We start from the raw sequence: 16,674 nt of genomic DNA, 5'->3' as shown, positions 1-16,674 counted from the left end.
GTGGTTGCTCACGAGGAGGTGGGACGGGGAGAGACCGCAGGGCGTGCCAGGGTCCTTTCCAGAGCTGTGGACCATGCTGGCTGGGTGGAGGTGGGGCTGAGTGAGCCCTTGGAGAGGCCGGAGGGAGGCAGCCTGGGGGCGTCACGGCCTCAGCGGGGACTGGAGGAAGACCACTGTCTGTACTAGAACCAATTTCTTAGCGTCACGCCCTGGGCAGGGGTCCCCCGGTGATTAGCGTCTGATGCTGGACTTCAGTTTTGCGTGCAACAGCCCCCTTTGCAGGCAGACCAAGCTCGCTGCTTGGCCGTGACCTCAGCCAGACCTCCCTGGAGGCCCCCGCTGCCCTCAATGACATCAGAAGAAACTGCATGTCGACCTGTGTCATCAGATGCCCCGAGAGCTCGTGCCCTTCAGGAACGCCGACCCTGCGGTGAAGCGAATGAGCAAAGCCTGGTCCCCGCGGTGCTCACCTTCTGCACCTGCCGTGGGCACCACCGAGGGGAGAGGGGCCCCGCGCTGCTGGAGCTGAGGCCGAGCCGGAGTTTGTGCACGCTGAGAACAGCTACAGGGGCTCGCGGACGGTCTGATTTGCAGCTACTCTATGACCTGACTTGAGGAGGAATTTGTCTCATTCTGGTTATAATAATCTTCCAGAATGGCTTTTGTTCTAGGAATCGGACTCCATCATGCTGAAATCCAGATATTATAAATGATGACATCTGTACCGTCTGTTGAAGTCACTTGGAATTTCAGAGTCAGCCTGTCAGGGAGGGGAGAGAAATCTTTCCAGGATGAAGTCACTGAGCAATCCCCCTGGTTTTAGACAGCGTAAGACCCAGAGTCTTCACACTGCAGCCCCTGCAGGCCCTGGGCAGGCTGGTCACCGGTGGCCTGGGTTCAGCCTCCAATGCCCACAGTGGGACTGGGTGTGTAGAAGGTGAAACAGGCAGGAAGGAACAGTCGCCGCGGGGATGCTCACCTGGGCATTAGTTGGGCGCCTGATGCAGACACCCGGCAGCAACCCCAGGGGCTCCTCAGAGTCGCAATGCCTGCTGTGTCCAGCACCTTAGTCTCATCGGGAAAGGGCAGGAAGGCGACTGGACTGGACTCAGCGGCCTGCGGGGCAGGGTCCTGGCAGAGCTGGGACCCCAGAGGAGAGGCCGCCTGCTTCTTCCCTCATAGACGCGTTTCCTGTCCATGAGGGGATGGCTGCAGGCCCTACCATCACCCCGCGTCACCCTAGCGCTGAGCCCCCACACCCAGACCTGCGGGTTTGGGCCCTGCAGGGTAGACGGGGCTGGACGGGGCCTGGGGACTGTGTGATCTCTAATTCTCCCTTCTCAAAAGTTTACTTACAGAAAAGAACAGAAGTGGTTTCATTTGACGTTTTACTTTGGATCCTTAGGTTTAATTCTCAATTAACTTTACTAACTTTAGTCTTATCGAACTAAGGAGCTGTGATAATCCATTGCCTTTTCACCAGGAGGCCTTTTGGGTTTCTCCCTAATCGTAATACCGAGTGTCAGCATGGAAGAGGAGGGAGGTTCCATCTGCTGACGCGGGAAATGCTGCTCTCTGCCCAGAGCTCAGAGCAGCTCACCATCCTGCCAGCACGTGTCTGCACACTTTCTCTCTGTCTTATCATGTCGTGGGCTCACCTGAAGAATTACAGATGAGGAGGAGCAAGAAGGGAAACCGGGAGCACGGGTCAGACCTCAGGAGTGTGGACTAATTGGGGGGAAAGGCTGGTCTTGAATTACTGTGAATTCATGAGGCATCCTGGAGAAGACAGTGGCACCCCACTCCAGTACTCTTGTCTGGAAAATCCCATGGACGTAGGAGCCTGGTGGGCTGCAGTCCATGGGGTTGCGAAGAGTCGGACACGACTGAGCGACTTCACTTTCACTTTTCACTTTCATGCATTGGAGAATGAAATGGCAACCCACTCCAGTGTTCTTGCCTGGAGAATCCCAGGGATGGGGGAGCCTGGTGGGCTGCCGTCTATGGGGTCGCACAGAGTCGGACATGACTGAAGCGACTTACAGCAGCAGCAGCAGCAGCATGAGACATCCAAACTATGCGTATGGAGCATAACACGTGTGTGTGTGTGTGTGTGTGTATGTGTGTGTGTGTGTATGAAGAGTGGCGTCCTTTTGAATATCCATGAAGACACAAATAGATAGTATGCATATATACACGTGGGGCTTCCCTGGTAGTTCAGCTGGTAAAGAATCCGCCTGCAATGCAGGAGGCCTCGGTTCAACTTCTGGGGTGGGAAGATCCGCTGGAGAAGGGACAGGCTACCCACTCCAGTATTCTTGGGCTTCCCTGGTGGCACAGACAGTAAAGAATCCACCCGCAATGCAGGAGATCTGGGTTCGATCGCTGGGTTGGGAAGATCCCCTGGAGGAGGGCGTGGCAACCCACTCCAGTATTCTTGCCTGGAGAATCCCATGGACAGAGGAGCCTGTGGGCTACAGTCCACAGGGTCACAAAGAGTCGGACACAACTGAGCAACTAAGCACAGCACAAAAACACACATACGTGTGTATGCCTGCCATCTCTTGCTTCATTCCTTTAAATGAAGCCTCATTTAGGAGTAGTCGCAGCAGAGGACACTGTCACTAACTCGCTGACACCTGGTCAGGGTGCCCGCCTTCGGCGCTGCCAGCCTTTGGCACTGGATCACTGTCTGTAGTGAGGCTGTTCTGTGCGTGGTGGGAGGTTTGGCAGCATCCCCGCCTCCATGCACTGGAGGAGACTGGAGCCACCCCACCCCCCAGCCCCAGTGTCTGAGACGTTTCCAGACATTTCTCCGGTGAGAACTCCTGCTCCAGATCTCGTAGGATCATTCCCAGGCCCCAGGGTCCCCATCAGTCAACTTGGGAGATCTGACACTCCCAGGATGACCATCTAGGAGGTCATACCACTCAGAAGCCACATGACGACCATGCTTGTCACTGGGTGTGCACGTGGAAACGTGTTCTGAGGAGCAAGCGCTCCATTCGTACTGCATACGTGCCAAGTCGCTTCAGCGGGGCCCAACTCTTTGCGACCCTATAGACTGTAGCCCACCAGGCTCCTCTGTCCATGGGGATTCTCCAGGCAAGAATACTGGAGTGGGTTGCCATGCCCTCCTCCAGGGAATCTTCCCCACCCAGGGATCAAACCCAGGTCTCTTATGCCTCCTGCATTGGCAGGCGGGTTCTTTACCTCCGCACTGCCCTGGGAAGCCCAAATTTGTACCACACATTTGCTTATGGAACCTACCCCATCCCAGGTACCAAATACCAGAAGACAAACCACACTACTGCTCCAAGAAAACCCAATGTGGATTTAGGGCAGCTCAGGTCGTTACTGGCTTTATCCACATGGCTGTGTTTAGCAGGGGGAAGCTTTGGAAATGATGTGGCTGAAACCCCTGCCCTTCTTTCTGCAGGAATCCTCACCGTAAATAGAGTGAATGAGCTTCTGAGCACCTGCGTGCCGGGCAGCTTTCTGATCCGGGTCAACGAGAAGGTCAAGGGCTACACCTTGTCCTACCAGTCCGAGGACGGCTGCAAACACTTCCTCATAGATGCCTCCTCGGACTCATACAGCTTCCTGGGCGTGGACCAGCTGCAGCACGCCAGCCTGGCCGAGCTGGTGGAGTACCACAAGGTGCGGGCCTGCGCGCGCTTCATTCGCTCGGCGACGGGTGTCCTGAAGCTGCCCTGACAGTGAAAGGCATCTGCTCGGAAAAGAACGGAGACAAGCAGTGGGAGATCAGGCCCCCGCTTCGATAACTCCTCCCGATAATGGTGCTCATGCTCAATCGTGTCCTACTCTCTGTGACACTATGGACTGTAGCCCACCAGGCTCCTCTGTCCGTGGGATTCTCCGGGCAAGAATACTGGAGTGGGTTGACATTTCTTCTTCCAGGGGATCTTCCCGACCCAGGGAATGAACCCACATCTCCTCCACCTCCTGCATTAGCAGGCGCATTCTTTTAACCGCTGAGCCATGTGGGTAACCTTCCCAATAACAAGGATTGTTAATTGCATTTCCTTTATCACTGAACCTGGTCCCTCCTCATATACTCAGGGAGAACCCAGTGGGGCAGAGAATGCACGAGATGATGCAAAATCTGTGCAGTCCGATTATATCTGAGAACACTTTTTCTTAAGTATAGCTGATTTACAGTGTTGTGCTAATTACTGCTGTACAGCAGGGTAATTCCATTATATATGTACACACAGACACATTCTTTTTTAAAAATACATTCTTTTCCATATGAGAACACCCTTAAGTGAGAGCACAAGCCTGGGAAGGAGGGAGACCACGGGGCAGCTTGTGGACAAAAAAATCTCTCTTTCGGGGTTGCCTAAGCCAAGAAAGCTTAGTGTAAAGCGAGGGGAGACCAGAAGCTGTGTGCTCCGGCAAGGCATGAAGGGCTTCTTATGAAAGTGTCCTGTAAATAAGACGTGGGAGCCTGGGCTGATGCCCCTGCTCCTCTCGGGGGGCTGCAGCCTGACCTGTACTGTCTCCCTCACAGGAGGAGCCCATCACCTCCCTGGGGAAGGAGCTCCTTCTGTACCCCTGCGGTCAGCAGCGAGAGCCGCCTGACTACCTGGAGCTGTTTGAGTGACAGCCCTGCAGCCAGCAGACCCCGCGGCACACACATGAGAAGCCACGGCGAGCCGACCCCGACCAAGTGAAAGGACCCTTGAGGTCCCATGAAGATCTCTGCATGCATGCTGGAGTTTCACGCCAAGAGGGAATCACCTCCTCCATGCCATACATGCTCCAGCAGTAAAGGGAGATGAACCCGCAATTCCACAGCTCCTAACACGAAGGCCACAACACTGACGACATGTGAAACAGATCAAGAAACCGGTACCTCGTAGGAATTAAGCGCGAGCGAAATCGCTTTGGTCGTGTCCGACTCTGTGCGACCCCATGGACTGTAGCCCACCAGGCTCCTCTGTCCATGGGGTTCTCCAGGCGAGGATACTGGAGTGGGTTGCCATGCTCTCCTCCAGGGGATCTTCCCGATCCGGGGATCAAACCCACATCTCTTACATCTTCGGCATCAGCAAGCGTGTTCTTTACCACTAGCGCCACCTGGGAAGCTGGTCAGAATAAAGGGACACCTCAAAACCAGACTCTCCCACGGCCTCACGGGAAGGTCTCAGGCTCCTGTTCAGGTGAGGTTCAGGTGGCATTGGGGGCTGAGCCGACCACTCCCACCCACCTCCCCGGGCGTGTGGCAGACAGGGTGAGGGACACACAGGGAGCACGAGCTGGAGATGGGGTGAACTGAATGCAGCATTTGAAGGTGTCAGAAGAGGGACTTCACGTGGACAGAAATACTCTGGGCGAGGGCAGGAGGCAACGGACCGTGTGTGAGGTGGTTTCCCAGCTCTTGGGGAGCAGGCAGGGCTCCACCCAGGACAAAGAAGGGGGAAGCCCCACGCGTGACTGGTGTTGGCAGATGGAGCAGGGCATTTGAGGAAGCGCCATGGCACCGCGCGTCCTGGGATGAGACCCCCGCACCCTGCACCTGAACCTGACCTTATTTGAAAACAGGGTCTCTGGGGCTGAGGTCAGACCAGATGAGGGTGGGCCCAGGGCCGACGGCTGGTGTTCTGACAAGGAGGGGGGCTCTGGAAGCAGAGGCACACGAGGCGGAGTCGTGAGTGAGGAGCTGCAAACCCGGGGACACGGGGGCCCGCAGGGCGGCTGGAGCCCCCCTCCCCAGGGCCCGGGGGGCACCTCAGCTTCAGACTCCTAGCCTCCAGAACTATGATGCAATAAATGTCCCTTTTCATAAGCCACTGAGTTTATGGTAATTTATTACGGGAGAGCCCCAGGAAATGAATACAGACGTTTACGTCGTCACAGACGCTGACACGCACTGTGTACCCGTGGTCACTATTCAGCATGCCCGCCTCCTAACAAAGGGAGAGCGGGATAACCCAGGGGATAACCTCCCCTGGCAATTATGGCAGATGTACTGGGTCAGGCGCCTCCTGCCCCACTGAGCCCATCCCAGCCTCCAGCAGCTCCTGGATGAGCCCCAGAGAGATCGTCCCGGGAGAGGGGGCCCTGACTGATAACTCCGGGCCTGACTCTTGGGGCAGCTGTTCTCACTGTTCAGCCTGCCCATCTCCTAACGAAGGGAAAGCAGGAGATAACCTCCCCTGGCAATTCTGGCAGATGTACTGGGTCAGGCGTCTCCTGCCCCAGTGAGCCTACCCGAGCCTCCAGCGGCTTCTGGATGAGCCCTAGCAAGATCGTCCTGGGAGAGGGGGCCCTGACTGGTACTCTGGGCCTGACTCCTGGGGCAGCTGTTCTAAAGGAAGCGTAGGGCTGCAGCAGTCTGTCCGTGAGGGTGTTGGTCGTGCAAAACACACCTTGACTGTGTATAGTCAGAGAAGGGGTGGGGTACATGTGTGTGTGTGAGTATGCACGGGTGTATGTGTGCTGTAATGAGAAAGTTTTTAAACAGATTATTGTTAAGTGTTGCTTAAAATGTCCCATGTGGATTCTGTTGTCTGAGAGGTCATGTCTCTCAGCTTTCATGTCTAATGGTAGTTTTGCAGTCATGACATCACAGAACTGCAGAGACACACAAAGGCCAGGGGTCAGAAACTCCTGTTCCCATCTCTTCCCACCATTAGCTGTGTGACCTCGGACAGGTCCCTCTACCTATCTGAACCTCAGTTTTTCACTTCTAATAAAACAAGGTAGGATAACCAGGTCCTTATTTATTTTTACCCAGCTCTGAAATCTCGGAGTTCTGAAATGAAGAGAAAAATATCCTATATTCTAATTATGAAGACAGATAAGATGTTGGCATCACCCTCTGCTGACAGTTATTTTGGAGGAAGTAAGGAAGTCGTATCCAGAAGCTACCACACTGAGTGGCATCCCACTACACACACACACATGTACCCCACCCTCTTCTCACCCCACCATCCCGCTGGAGGAAGACTTGGAAAATAGAGGATGACTGACTGAGCGAACCTGCTATCAGCAGGGGGGCGGATTTGAGTTCATAATCTTACCCTGTTGGCTACTGATACTCAGAACAAGAAACCGTCCAGTGTTTAAGGATAACATGGCCAAGAGTAACGCTTGTTATTCTAAGGGGGAATGTTTTACATAATTCGGCCACTGTTTACAACTCGGTGGGGTTGGAGAAGCCTGAATTCTCATCCCAGCTCTGCAGTTAGACTCCGTCTCCCAGTGTCTGAGCCTGGTTGTGGCTGAAGGCCAGGATGTCCACGCCGGCCTCGTCTCGCCCTCCCGCGGCCTCGGTCCAGCCAGCGCCCACACCTGCCTGCCAAGGCTTCCTGGTCTGGGAGCCTCCCCAGGCCCTGCAATCACCCACCTCGGAGGGACCGTGCCAAATACCGCTCCCTGACGCGTCACTCAGCCCTCCCCCTGGGAGATCCTGGGTCTCCTGCCACCCCAGACCCTCCTCTGCCGCTCCCCCTGCCCCTCCCCCTGCCAGCCCCGGCACCCTCAGCGAACTTCCAGCAAGCTGAGGAGGCTGCACCAGTCTCTCTGCCCATCAGCATTGCCAGGAGGCCAAGTGACATGAAGAAGTAAGTGTCAGTAGGCTCAAACCTCACACCAAGAAGAGGAAAACACAGGGACACAGAAGAATCCAGAGAAACCAGGGCCCGGCCTGGTCACTCAGGAGCATTTGTACCCCAAACTGCCCTTCTGAGCTAACGCTTTGGAACTGACCATCCTGTCAGTAGAGGGTCATGGCTGCTGTGGCATCAGGGCTGTTTTTAGATTAAAAACAATTTTTGTCTATTTTTTTGCAATTGTGGCCTCTGCAGAGGCAGCTTCCTTCACACACACGCATCCTAACACAGCTTACAGCCTCACATACGCACCCAGGACTCCTGCCCCTGGCACACAGAGAAGACACGCAGTGACGTACGGGGCGTGCTCAGAGGCGTCTCCAAGGGGCCTCTTGCTTTCATTCTGTCAAAAACTTGGTAAAGGTTTTCCTTCCAGACTGCACTGCACAAGGATTTTGTTTCAGAACCTAGTTCAGTCCAGTTCAGTCACTCAGTCGTGTCTGACTCTTTGTGACCCCGTGGACCACAGCATGCCAGGAACCTAAGTTTTCTACAATTGTATCTTTAAACCCTTCCGTTTGAATTGCATGTCCCCACCCTGAGGAGGAGCTGTGCATCTCGCTTTTGATGTCCATCCCTTGCTTCTACGGTTATAATCTCCTCCTCACTGGTCGCCCATCTCTAACCCCTTCCTTGTATTTTAGGAGAACTGCCCACTCTTTCCCTCTCACTCACAGACTACATGCTCTGCAGTGTGAATTCTGCTCGTGGGCAGCCTTTAGCATGGATGTTAGTACTTCCGTTCCCACTCCACTGGCTCTGCCTTTTCATCCCCCTGTTCAGGGAGCTTTAGATGCCCTGCTGCTGCCCCAGACTGAAAGCCACCAGGAGGCCTCAATGGTAAAGCTGCCCTCTTGTTTGTGGATGGTGAAAACACATTATTTGGTAACGAGGCAGCCTGATACAGCAGAAAGCCCAGCAGGTCTGGGTTTGGATCCTGGATACTTCTTTAACCAACAGTGTGGAATCTTCAGCTTCATGTCTGAAACGGGAGTTTCTAAAGTCACAATGGGGGGTTCTGAGGCTTAGAAAAGAAATGTGTAAAGTGCATGGACCACGTATAATGTGTGAAGTCCTCCACAAATAGCAGTCATCCGGTGGGTCCTGCATCCAAAATCCACCTCCCCCTTTATCGGCTCAGCTCAGACAACCAGCAGGCTGTGTACCCTAACGGCCCATCCAATTTCTGGGATGAATTGAGGGGGAAAGGGGATCTTAAGGAGAGGGATCTGATGAGGAATCACAGAATGTACCAGCCAGTTGACTTGCAGAGAAATGGCTTGGTTAGTTTGGGTTTGAAAGGGAATTCTCTGCTGCCTCATTTTTTACATCCCCCAAGTGAGCAATCACCTAGCTTTTACCCCAAAGCTGGCCCTTGACAAGCGGATTCAGCTGTAATATAGTTTGATATCAGGGAGTGTATGCCTCTAGCTTTGTTCCTTGGTTTCAAGATTGCTTTGGCTATTTGGTGTTTTTTTGTTTGTTTGTTTGCCTTTTGAAAAATACCATTGGGATTTTGATAGGGATTACACTGACTCTGTAGATTGCCTTGGGTAATAGGGACATTTTAGCAACATTAATTCTTCAGTCCATGGACACAGACTGTATTTACATTTATTTATGTCCTCTTCAATGTCTTTCATTAATGTCTTATAGTTTCCAATATACAGGTGTTTCACGTCCTTGGTTAAATTTATTCCTAGGTGTTTTACTCTTTTTGATACAATTGTAAATAGGATTGTTTTCTTAATTTCTCTGATAGTTTTCTGGTGGTTTCTTAATCTCTCTTAAGATAGTTATTAGCGTATAAAACAACTGACTTCTGTATGCTAATTCTGCACCCTGCAACTTTACTAAATCCGTTTATTCTAACAGTTATTTTGGTGGAATATCTAGGGTTTATATATAGTACTATGTCATCTGAAAATGGCAGTTTTGCTTTTTCCTTTCACATTTGGGTTCCTTTCCTTATTGTTTTAAGACTTCCAATACTATGCTGTGTAAAAGTGGCAAAAGTGGGCATCATTGCCTTTTTCCTGATCTCAGAGGAAATGCTTTCAGCTTTTCATCATCAAGTATGATATTAGCTATGGGCTTATCATATATGGCCTTTATTATATTGAGGTATAGTCCCTCTATATCCACTTTGCCCATAGTTTTTATCATAAATGGGATGTTAAATTTTGTCAGATGCTTTTTTTATAGCTATGAGTTGACTATATGATTTTTATCCTCCTTTTTGTTAATATGGTGTATCACTTTGAATGATTTGCAGATATTGAAGCATCCTTGCATCCCTGGAATAAGTTCCATTCGGTCACAGTGTATGATCTTTTTAATGTACTGTTGAATTTGATTTACTAATATTTTGTTGAGGATTTTTGCATCTAATGTTCATCGGGCATATTGGCCTTTGTGTGTGTGTGTGTGTGTGTGTGTGTGTGTTCAGTCGCTTCAGTCGTGAACACCTCTTTGTGACCCTATGGACTGTAGCCCACCAGACTCCTCTGTCCATGAGATTCTCCAGGCAAGAATGCTGGAGTGGGTTGCCATGCCCTGCTTCAGGGGGTCTTCCCGACCCAGTGGTTGAACACCTCTCCTGCTGTGCAGGCAGACTCTCTATCACTGGGGAAACCATACTGACCTGTAACTTTTTTTTGTGGCATTCTTGTCTTGTGTTGGTATCAGGGTAATGCTGACCTTGTAAAATGTGTTCGGAAGAGCTCCCCTTTCTTCTGTTTTTTCAAAATTCAAAAAGGATTGGTATTAATTCTTCTTTGGATATTTGGTAGAATTCACTGGTGAATCCATTTGGTCCTGGATTTTTGTCTGTTGGGAGGTTTTGATTACTGACTCAATCTCTGTTAATCACCCTGTTCAAATGTTCTGTTTCATCATGAATCAGTTTTGGTAGGTTATATGTTTCTAGGAATCTATTTATTTCTTCTGTATTGCCCAGTTTGTTGGCACATAATTATTCACAGTAGTCTCTTGTGATCCTCTGTATTTTAACCTATCAGTTGTAATTTCTCCTCTTTCATTTCTGATTTTATCTGAGTCCTCTCTTCTTCCTGGAGAGGCTAGCTATGGTTTGTCTATTTTGTTGATTTTTCCATAAGCCAGCTCTTAATGTGACTGACCTTTTCTATTGTCTTTTTTTTCTTTTGGTCTCTTTCATTTATTTCCATTCTGATCTTTGTTATTTCCTTCTTTTTACTAACCTTAAACTTCATCCTTCTTTTTCTAGTTCCTTGAGGTGTAAAGTGTGGCTGCTATTTTGAGGCTTTTCTTGTTTCTTGAGGTGAGCATTTATTGCTATGAACTTCTTTCTTTGAACCACCTTTACCGCACCCCATAAATTTTAGTATCTTACACCTCTGCTTTTGTCTCAAAATATTTTTTAAATCTCTCTTTCGATTTCTTCTTTGGCCCAGCAGTTATTCAGTAGTATGCTGCTTAATTGCCACATATTTGTGATTTTCCAGTTCTCTTCATTTAATTGATTTCTAGTTTCATACTTTTGTCATCACAAAAGATCCTTTATATGATTTCAACCCTCATAAATTTATCAAGAAAAAGGTTTAGTGGGGTTTGTCTTTAATTTCCATTTATTTTTCTCATTCTTTTCAAATGAGGTTAGCCATCCCAGCCGGAGAGGTGAGGTCAGCTGTCGTAGATCCGTGAACCCTGGAGCTGGAGGTGGTTTAGGCAGGGGGTCAGTCGTGAGGTTAGAGGCTGTGGGATTCACGACAGAGGCAGGGAGGTGCTGGCAGCGCTGTACTCTGCTGGTTTCAGGCCAATGTGTCTGACCCTCAGGTAGGTGCAGAGTAAGCCCAGTTCATCCAGTGTCCCCACCCCGACTCAGGTTCTGTCTGCGTGCAGCACCTGCAGGACATCCGCACAGACAACCACCAGCTAAAAAGGCACCCGCTGCGTCTTAGGCAGAGGTCATGAAGGTGGCCCGGCCCTCTCTGAACGTCTGGGTGACGACAGAGGCTGAGACAGCCCGAGGCATCACAGCATCAAGTCATCCCCCCCAGCCCCTCCCCTTGGAAGAGCAGCGAGGCAGACACAGCTGGGCACACGACTACTTCAGAGGGCGTGTGCAGAGGATCAGTAATGCCGAGATGTTCGAAGGCACCTCAGCTGACTGAGAGAAAATTTTCTGTGTTGAAAAAACCACTGCCCAAACCCCCCAACCAACTGGCACAGGCCTGAGCTTTTGGCAGCTTTTGGCACCAAGTCCTGGCAGGAGAAACAGCTTTGAATTCAAGTATAAAGCTAATCAAAATAAGGACCGCACATATGACGCATCCTGCCAGCTATTTGATGTTAGGAGTAAAACACACCCACTCTTTTAGGAACCGCCCAGGGGCTTCCCAGGTGGCGCTAGTGGTAAAGAATCCGCCTGCCAATGCCGGAGACAGACCTGGGCTCGATCCCTGCATCAGGAAGGTCCCCTGGCGGAGGAGATGGCCACCCACCCTGGTATTCTTGCCTGGAAAATGCCAGGGACACAGGAGCCTGGCGGGCCACAGTCCATGGGGTCACAAAGAGTCAGACACGACTGAAGCAACGTGGCAGGCAAGGGCACTCTCTCTGATCAGCCATCCTCAGAAACAATGTCAAATCTTTTCCAAAAAGCAAAAATTCCCACCCCCCTCCCCTCCAACTCAAGGCCAGCTTTAACACCTTGCGGGCCTACTGGACAACCAGTTTCCGAGGCCTCCAACCCATCCAGTGATGGCCCAGAGCTGGAGGGGGCAGTGGCCGCCTGCTCAGTGTCCCTGGGCCACCAGTGACCAGTCTCCATCCACTTCCAGGGGAATCCTCAGGTGGGGCTGGAGGCCAGGAGCTGGTCCTGGGAGGAAACACAGTGCCACTCTCTGGTAGGGCCTCCGGGTCAGCTCCCAGCCAATTCTGGGCCTCGGTTTTCTGTACCTGGAAAACGGAAGTAATGAAACGAGCTGCTTTAGACAGTTGTCCTTTAGACAGGTGCCCAGCTATGCTTCAAAAACCTCTATGCCTCTGCTGAGCGGGTCACCAACTCCAAATTCCTGAGCACAGAATTTTAGGAAGAAACTATTCATTGTATTTTACACTCCTAGTAACCCATCTTCAGATGGACTGAAATGGTTTTCAGAACGACAAAAATAAAAGGCAACACTGCATGCGTGATGGTCTCATGACGTCTCCTGTGAGACCCACTGTCTGCTTACACCCAAGAGGGTGGGGTGTGCTGGGAAGAACAGCAGACACAGTTGTGAATGTGGAACTGGTATAGGACATGAAAGCCTGCTACGTGTGTGACTGTGAAAGTTGCTCAGTTGTGTCCCACACTTTTCAACCTCAAGGACTGTAGCCTGTCCGGCTCCTCCATCCATGGGATTCTCCAGGCAAGAATACTGGAGTGGAGTGCCATTTCATGACGTGTCCTAATTCCCCAGGCAGTCCTATGATACAAATGTGATTTCATCCATGACCCTGAACGAGGAAACTGGGGTGGAGACTGTCAGCTTTAAGATCATATGGGCTGGAAGTGAAAGGCCTGAATTTGAATCCAGGTGCGTGGCTGGGAAAGCCTGGATACTGATCGCCATGCTGAACTGAAACAGCAAGTATGGCGCATCCTACCTAAGCAGCTTGCACAAAAGCAGCTCCCGTGGAGACCAGCAGAGGACCGTCTCTGGCTGCTGTGTCTTTCGCTTACGAGAAGAGGGAGGGGCTGTGTTGGTGATGGTTCTCACGAGGATGGTCCACACGTGGCTGATGCACGGGACCTCAGGTTCTACCAGGGACCCTGCTCCAGCAAGGGGACCAAGGCCTGTTCCTGAGAAATTTACATAGAGTCAGGACAGGGGGAGGGGGCAAGGAGGCAGCGTTGGAAGGCACTCCAGACGAGCCCAAGCCTCAGTGCTTCCCTGGCAGCCTTCTTCCTCCTTAGAAGACACTGGTCATCACTGCCAGCCTCTGCTGTCTGAGGCTGAGTGCTGAGTCCCTGACCATCGTGCTCCAGTGGGGGCATCAACAACCCTGCTTTTATAAATAAGTGTCTTGGGCAGGGAGCTGGGGAGGGTCCTGCTACAGACTGAATGTGCCCACAAGATTCCCAGGTTGAAGCCCTGATGAGATGGTATTTGGAGGTGGAGCCTTTGGGAGGTACTAGGTCATAAGGGTGGAGCCTCCCAACGGGATTAGTGTCCTTTTAAGAACAGGAAGGGAAGCCAGCCCTCTGTCTGCCCTCGAACACATGAAGACACATGAAAAGTCCTCACTGGACACGTGGTCTGCCGGTGCCTTGACCATGGACTTTTCAGCCTCCAGAACCTTGGGACATCAACGTTGGGTGACGAAGCCACCCTGCCTGTGGTGTGTGTTACAGCCCCAGCTAAGACAGACCCCTCCTGCATGCGCTTAACGAGGCTTCTTGCCTCTTGATAACACCCTTTACCTAACTAAGCTTTAAAAAGAAAATGAGAGTCACTCAGTCGTGTCGGACTCTTTACGACCCCATGGACTACAGAGTCCATGGAATTTTCCAGGCCAGAATACTGGAGTGGGTAGCCTTTCCCTTCTCCAGGGGATCTTCCCAACCCAGGCATCAAACCCAGGTCTCCTGCATTGCAGGCGGATTCTTTACCAGCTGAGCCACAAGAGAAGCTTTAAAAAGAGGGATATATATATATATATATGTATTTGACTTTGCTGTCTCTTCTCTTAGGGCTTGCCTGGTGGCTCAGACAGTAAAGAATCTGCCAGCAATGTGAGAGACCCATGGAGAATCCTATGGACAGAGGAGCCTGGCAGGCTACAGTCCATGGGGTTGCAAAGAGTTCTACACAACTGAGCAACTAACACACTTCATCCACCCTCAGCATCTTTCAAAATCCAATTCTCAACATCTGCCTCAGGCACCTGCGCTGTGCCATTCAAATCTGCACAAATGGCTGGTCACCCATGGACTCTGGCCTGGAGGCCCCGCTGGGGGATACTCAGGTCACAGGCAGTCACACACGCTCCTGCTGCCAGCCTGAAGAGCAGCCTCTGGACCTGGAGGAAGACAGGCTGGAGGGGGCAGGGTCGGCCCCACCAAGCCTGAGACCCACTGGGGAGACAGACCTGGGCCTGAGTCTCCTCCAGGAGCACTGTGTGTGTGGAAATAAGAGGGCCCTCAGAAACCACTCCTCAACTTCTAATCAAAAATGACGAGCAGGGCTTCCCGGTGGCTCAGCGGTAAAGAATCTGCCTGCCAATGCAGGAGACACGTCTCCTGATCTGGGCAGATCCCACGTGCCACAGGGCAATTAAGCCCAAGCACCACAACGACTGAGCCTATGCTCCAGAGCCCGGGAGCTGCAACTACTGGAGCCCAAGCACCCGAGAGCCCGTGCTCTGCAACGAGACGCCAGCACAAGGAGAAGCCATGCACCTAGAGAGGAGACCCCGCAGACCACAACTAGAGAAGCCCGAGCAGCAACCAAGACCCAGCATAGCCAAAACTAAACAGAGAAAAAAAATTTTTAAAAAGAACACGCAGATTGTATTAACTTCCAGGTTTTCCACCAAGGTTCTCCCCTCCTGCTAGATCAGTGCCCCCAAGGGGTCACCTGGAGGTGACATGAGAATGTTAAGGGCTCCCTGGAGTGAGAGGTGCTCCTGCGATGGTGGGAGGAGGGGTCAGGGATGCTGAGTACACAGGACATCCCCGGTCAGGGAATGACCTCCCCCGAAATGCCGCAGAGCCAAGGGGAGTTGGTCGACACTCAGGAAACCCATCTCCAGAAACTAGAGACCTGGTGTTCTGACTTCAAGAAGAAATTGTACCCACAAATCACATTTTATTAGCTGTCCAATGCCGCCTTCCATTCACGTCCTGGGTTTTAATTGGATTTTATGAACTACCAGTACAAATCAGTACAATGCATTTTGTTTTTTTTTACCCACCTGTTGGGGGCCAGAGTGAGGTACTCCGCCCGTGGCAAAGGTCATGAGGAAGGAGGCTCAACATACGCAAAGGCGGGATTGAGCCTCAGGAGTCCCCCTGGAAATCCTCGAGCATCTACCCCCATAACCAGAGCCTGCCTACTTTACTACTTTGTGCTCTCACCTACACCTCTGACTTTACGGGGGGCTGTCCCCCACCACCTCTTTCGGAAAAGGAGTTAACTTAGAGCTCCAGTTAATAATAATTCCTGGGCGTGATAAGAGTGTTTTAACCTACAAACTCCTCTGAAGGTTCTCTGGCCTGCCTGACAGGCTTTTCCGGCCACATGTGATTGCTCACAGCCTCCCAACCATGAGAGGCACGAGATGCTTTAAACCTTCTAAACACAGGTTCCTTAGAAAAGTTAGAAAACTATTAGTATAAGTATAGTGGGCTGATTAGAAATTGTATTGGTGAAGGGTTTTTCATTTGTTGAGCCAATGTTTGTTGCTACGTCTCCACATCCCCTGCCCTTACAAACATTAGTGAATATATAGAAGAAATAAGTATTAACCTTTGATATTAATCACATTAGACCTTAGGCTAAGTAAATTCTTTCCTTAACTAAAACCCACTACACCCTCACCCTATAGGAATGTAACTTTATTTGGGTGGTGTCTGTTTTAAGAATAATCACCCCTGGAGAAATAAGTGTTCTGGTTGACTGTTGTCACAAGGAGAGGGTCGTAAATTGTCAGCAGCCCCCCTGGCCAGAAGATGATGTAACACCCCTAAGACCTCTGTATACATTTGTATGAAGCACCTGACTTTAATAAAAGTCAGGACTGCTGTCCCCACGTGACTTTTGTATAACATCTCAGTGTATAAAAACAGACTCTGGAAAATAAAGAATGGGGATCAGTTTCTCGAAATACTGGTCTCCCCATGTCTCTCTCTCTCTCACTCTGGCTGAGTCTCCATCTGGAGCGCGGAACCCACCAAGCTTACTAATTTTGCCTGGGCTTCTAAGATCCAACCGGGGAGGCCTCAGTATCTCCTCTCCTTCGGGAGAACGGAAGGACGCCTGCGGCCTACGTAAGTGGTGCAAGC

General features: G+C 51.2%; 1 protein-coding gene across 3 annotated transcripts in view; it reads left to right on the top strand.

Moving 5' to 3' along the window:
- Positions 1 to 16,282, top strand: part of SH2D4A (SH2 domain containing 4A) — a 74,143-nt gene extending 57,861 nt beyond the window's left edge. For 2 of the 3 annotated variants that reach the window (XM_061404648.1, XM_061404647.1), the window contains 2 exons: positions 3,440 to 3,660; positions 4,535 to 5,812. In XM_061404648.1, the coding sequence (XP_061260632.1) occupies positions 3,440 to 3,660; positions 4,535 to 4,627 (314 nt within the window). In that variant the 3' untranslated portion in view covers positions 4,628 to 5,812. Of the gene's footprint in view, positions 1 to 3,439; positions 3,661 to 4,534; positions 5,813 to 6,763 lie in introns of those variants that run through there. The other variant, XR_009734090.1, reaches the window with a different exon arrangement.
- The last annotated feature ends 392 nt before the right edge of the window (positions 16,283 to 16,674 follow it).

The sequence above is a fragment of the Bos javanicus genome, chromosome 27 (assembly GCF_032452875.1).
Source record: "Bos javanicus breed banteng chromosome 27, ARS-OSU_banteng_1.0, whole genome shotgun sequence".
Classification (NCBI taxonomy): Eukaryota; Metazoa; Chordata; class Mammalia; order Artiodactyla; family Bovidae; genus Bos; species Bos javanicus.
This window is presented reverse-complemented; position numbering and strand designations above follow the sequence as displayed.